Consider the following 4592-nt stretch of genomic DNA (forward strand, 5'->3'; position numbering starts at 1 on the left):
AGGAACAATCAAAACCGTGCTATTAGTGAGGCAAAAAGTGACTGTAAGCTCAGGAACCCCAGCAATGAGAAGGGGAAGATCCTACAAATATTATGCATTCTAGTTTAAATTCTGCTGTTTCAGAAAACAGTTCCATTTCACTTTGATTGCATTCTCCAATAAATAAGAGAATTCAGTGTTTCTTTTCCTCCCTGTAGCTTTCTCAGTTCTTCAGTAGTACCTATCTCTGTTTTACAGAAGAATAGCCTCTTCTAATTATCCTACTTCCATATTTGTTAATCCTGCAGAAGAAGTAACATTTCTTGACAAAAGTAATGGTGTGGTTCTGCCCAAGTCTAGTGGCATACATGGCATTTCTTCCTCTTTCTGCGTGACATCTCTGTGACAAACTGAAGAGACAAGGGTGAGAACTGTAGAACTGCAAAGATTGCCATGTGCTGAATGGTTACCTGAAGTTGTTATGGAGGTAACATCACAGCAAAGCACTAAGGCAGACAGAGTTCTGCTAGCACATTATCTTCTAGCCCTGAGCTGAAAACCGTCAAAAGAACGTGCTTAGAGACTGTCCCAGCTCTGCTCTGCTTCCAAGAATTCTGATGCTGTATCAGCTATAGCAAGAAAAACCCTAAGGAGACTGATACAGCCAAATGAATTGCAGGAGGACGTCAAAGACAAAATGTATTTTTAACAAGACTCTTGCCTAAGCTATGCCAAGACACATGCAAGTATCATGGCTTTGTCTCACTTCCCCAAGCTAGTTACATGGCTGTTTTTGATTCTGGCTTTGTCAATTGCACATGGGAAGTTTTTATTATTTTAGATGCTGATAATGAGTACAGAGCTGCTGAAATGCAAAAACAAATAAACAGAAATACAAGAAAGGACAGTAAAAAAGAGGTGCAGTTCAGTTGCCATATCTAAAAGAAGCAGAAAACAGTTTCTAGAGCCAGCAGGAAAGTGGCAAACAATTTGCTACGAAGAATTCAAAATTCAAGCAGCTATCACAGTGCCCCATTTGTCTTTGCTAGAGCTTCCAAATGAGAGCAGTGGTGGTGATATCTGTGATTTTGTTACCTGATTTCAGAGCAGGGTGCAGGATCTGGGCTCACGGAAGGGATTGCTCCCTGCAGGGACCCCAACCAGCAAGGCATCTTTACAGGCATTTTGCATACAGTATTGCTGGAGCTCTGCAGCTGCCTGGGAGACCTGAGTAAAGAAAAAGGAAAAACAAATATAGAGAGGAAACTAATTCATTCACAAGCATCTATTGAGCATTTCCTCTGGAAGAAACACTATCAAAAAGTTGGGGAGAATCCAAGTCAGCTCTTGAATTCTGAACCATCAAGTAAATCAGCACAAGCACTCATCTGCAGAGCTCTGATGAGACATATGTCCTGCCACACTGGTGACAAGCCAGAGCTGGACATACAGGGTTGAAGTATGAGTGCCATGGGGAACTCACCCTCACTGAAAGAGTCAAGGCTGTGACCACAGCATTTTCCATTCTGTCGTACAGTTTTGTGTTTGAACTCTTATATTCTCAGATAATTTACAAAAAGGACTTTTACTTCCAAACTGTTCAACAACACAAAGCTTAATAAGGAAAGAAAGCAAGAGGACAAGGATGTAAACCCTTTGGTTCAAATTTTACCTTCCCCAGGCAGTGAAGTCACACCCATGGAGAGGACAGCCCAGAGGTGCAGAACAAGCCCAGGAGCCCAAAAGCAAGCTGGTTGTTCTCCCTGTGGACCATCATGTGTCTGTATTTTTGAAGGGAAATGTTGAGGAATTCCCAGTTTCTGGGATGTGCATTGATAACAGCTGCAGGGAGATGCCAGTGCTCGTACTGTCTGCCACATTTTGGTATCCTGAGCATACTGTTGGAATACTAGTTCTCCTCTGACCCCAGAATCACCACAGAACTTCTAAAATATTGCTTTTTCTTCTATACAGTGTTGCAGTGTTGACGGGGGAGGGATGAGCCAGAACAACCGTTGGCACTCCCCAGTCTGAAGGAGCCACCCTGGAGCCCTGGTGGGCTTTTCATTTTGGGCCATCCAATCTGACAACACCTGGAAATGCATCAGTAAATCTGGCCTGATGGGTGCACTTGTTTGCTTTTTTGCTGCTGCCCCATTCCCTGCCTGCCAGCTCTGCTTCAGAACACTCGTCTTAGTAACTGCCTAACTTTCCAGCAGATGTTAGCACTGCAAGGAATTGTTCAGAGAAACATTTTCCCACAGCCTGCCAGATCCTCCTGGGAGGAGCGCAAGGAGGAAAATCCACAGCAAGGATTCCCTGCTGCTCAGCAGGCTTTGCCACTTGTCCCTCTCTTGGGAACAACCTCTTTATGGATGCTGCAAAGAACGATGCAGCCTCCACCCTGCCTAGCTCTGTTGGCTCCCTGAAATACTAATGTTCTTGCCTTAAGCACAACACTGACGCTTGAGCCCTCAACACAACGAGTTTCAGGACAGATCTTCCCAGTTTTTGCCCTGCGCAAGCCGCTACAGCACTCCTCTCCTCCAGCTGACGTGGACAGTAGAAGGATTTCTTTTGTATTTCATCCCAGCACAAGCACGCTGTGAACAGCAGCCTCCTGCATGCAAGACACGTGGGGGTACTTCTTTCCTTCATGGTTTCCTCTTTCTGAAAATATTGTTCCTGTCTACTTTTTTAGCTGTCGGGGTAAACAAAATCACCGCTGGAACTTGTAGTGTGGGATGTATTTATAAAACTCCTTTCATATTCAGCTTCCTCCTGAAAACACGCTGTGTATTCAAAGTAGCCAAAACAATGTTTACTCCTATCCAACCATCAGCTGAAGCTAAAGCTGATTCATGCAGTTTCTGCCAGCCAGATGTCCCTTGCTGTTTTTACATTCTGTATCAAGGAGCCTAGACGACACATTTTTATCATGCATCGCTTGGTTTGTTGCTGTGAAGACACCGAGAGGTTCTTAGAACAGACCTGGAAAGAGATTTCAGTAGCAACACTGGGAGAAAGAGGAGACCAAAGCTTCACTAAGGCCCAGCCTCTGTAACCTCCCAAACTCATGTATAACACAATAGCCTCGGGAAGTCCAGCTGCTACCTCCACAAAGCAATCCCACTTAAACAATAAACTGTATTGGCTGTAGCCACCTGAACAAGGAGTTGGATGTGGGGGGGGTATAATATGCCTCAAAATGAGGCATGACAGAGAGATGATGCTGGTGGTCTAAAATGACAGCAGTGATGAGTCAGCCATTTCTCTTCGGGACCCCTCGTCACAGAGCATTTCTGTTCTGCACTGTGTCATTTCTCAGAGATTCCCACACACAGCCAGGAGGAGCTGTGGCCACTTTCAGCCTACCTGCAAGCTCATTGGTCACTAATAACATTTGGTAGCATTAATAAATCAGTTAAGGCAACATTGTTCAGTGCTCAGTGTGGCGCAACGGACACTTGGACTTTTCAGCAGCCCAGGGCAGGAGCAGTGAGAAAAGGAATCCAAAATCAATTGTAAGCCCATGAACTTAGTCCAGTGCTATGCAAGTCAGTGTTTTGCAACTGGCCAAAGAAAAATGGAGAATGCACAGAGGTGGTGAGGGCAGGGGGAAGTACAGGATGCAGATTAAATAGACTTTTATCACCTTGTAGCCTTCGATGTATTTTATGTGTAAAAAGAAAAAGAAATCATATCCCAGAAGAACTTGTGGACCCTGCACCTGCTGGGAACCAAGGCAGCACTGCAGGGCTGCATTTGGATTGACACAGGGAAAAAAAAAAAAAAAAAAAAAAAAAAAAAAAAAACCAAGAAGAAAGAAATAATATCAGAGCAGACAGATAACGGGGTTGCCTCACTGGCCAGTCTTTGTCTGGAGATATGCAGAAGGTTCATGCATGCGTAGAAAATCGCCTGTGTCCCGAGCTGTCAGCCGGTACGAAAACACCCCGCGCGGGGCAGAGGGGAGCTGTGGGGCGCGGCTGCAGAGCAGCGTGCCCGTCGGAGCAGAACTAACGCGGAGCTGCTCCATTATTCATCACGGCCTCTCGCCGGGGAGCGGCTCTTTCCCCGCGGGTGCGGGAGGGACTCGGAGCCCCCGCAGCCCGGGCACCCTTCGAATCCCGGACAGAGAGCTCTCCGCGCACCGCCGCCCGCGCCCGGCCCCGCCGAGACCCCGCAGCTCCCCCGCAGCTTCCTCTGCTCCCCCGGGAGGCCCGGCTCACCTTGATCCTCTCCACGGCGGCCTCCAGCTTCAGCTGCTCCACCAGGCGCTGCATGGTGCTCAGGCTGCCGGGCGACGACATGACGGGGCAGGCAGGAACGGGATGGAGCGGAGGAGATCCGTGCGGTGCGGTGCGGTGCGGCTCGGCTCTGCCGGCACCGCGGGAGCCGCCCGGGGGAGGGGCCGCCGCCGCTCCGCCCCGCTAAGCGATCCTCGGGTGGGGATCTCCACCTTCCATCCGCGACTCCGACTTTTTTCCTTCGAGATGCCGTTGTGCCGGTCTCTTCTTCCTAAGAACCGATAGCAGGACACGTGGGAACGGCGCGAAGCTGCGCTGGGGAGTTCAGACTGAACATAAGGAAGCATTTCACAGAATCACAGA

General features: G+C 48.1%; 1 protein-coding gene across 1 annotated transcript; it reads right to left on the reverse strand.

The window, feature by feature from the left end:
* Positions 1 to 1080: 1080 nt before the first annotated feature.
* Positions 1081 to 4292, reverse strand: LOC306957336 (guanine nucleotide-binding protein G(I)/G(S)/G(O) subunit gamma-10; the record flags this gene model as incomplete). Its single annotated transcript, XM_079548741.1, has 2 exons — positions 1081 to 1206; positions 4212 to 4292. The coding sequence occupies 2 exons, from the start codon at positions 4290 to 4292 to the stop codon at positions 1081 to 1083; spliced, it is 207 nt and encodes a 68-aa protein (XP_079404867.1).
* Positions 4293 to 4592: the final 300 nt, after the last annotated feature.

This window comes from Tetrao urogallus (genome assembly GCF_951394365.1).
Source record: "Tetrao urogallus genome assembly, chromosome: Z".
NCBI lineage: Eukaryota > Metazoa > Chordata > Aves > Galliformes > Phasianidae > Tetrao > Tetrao urogallus.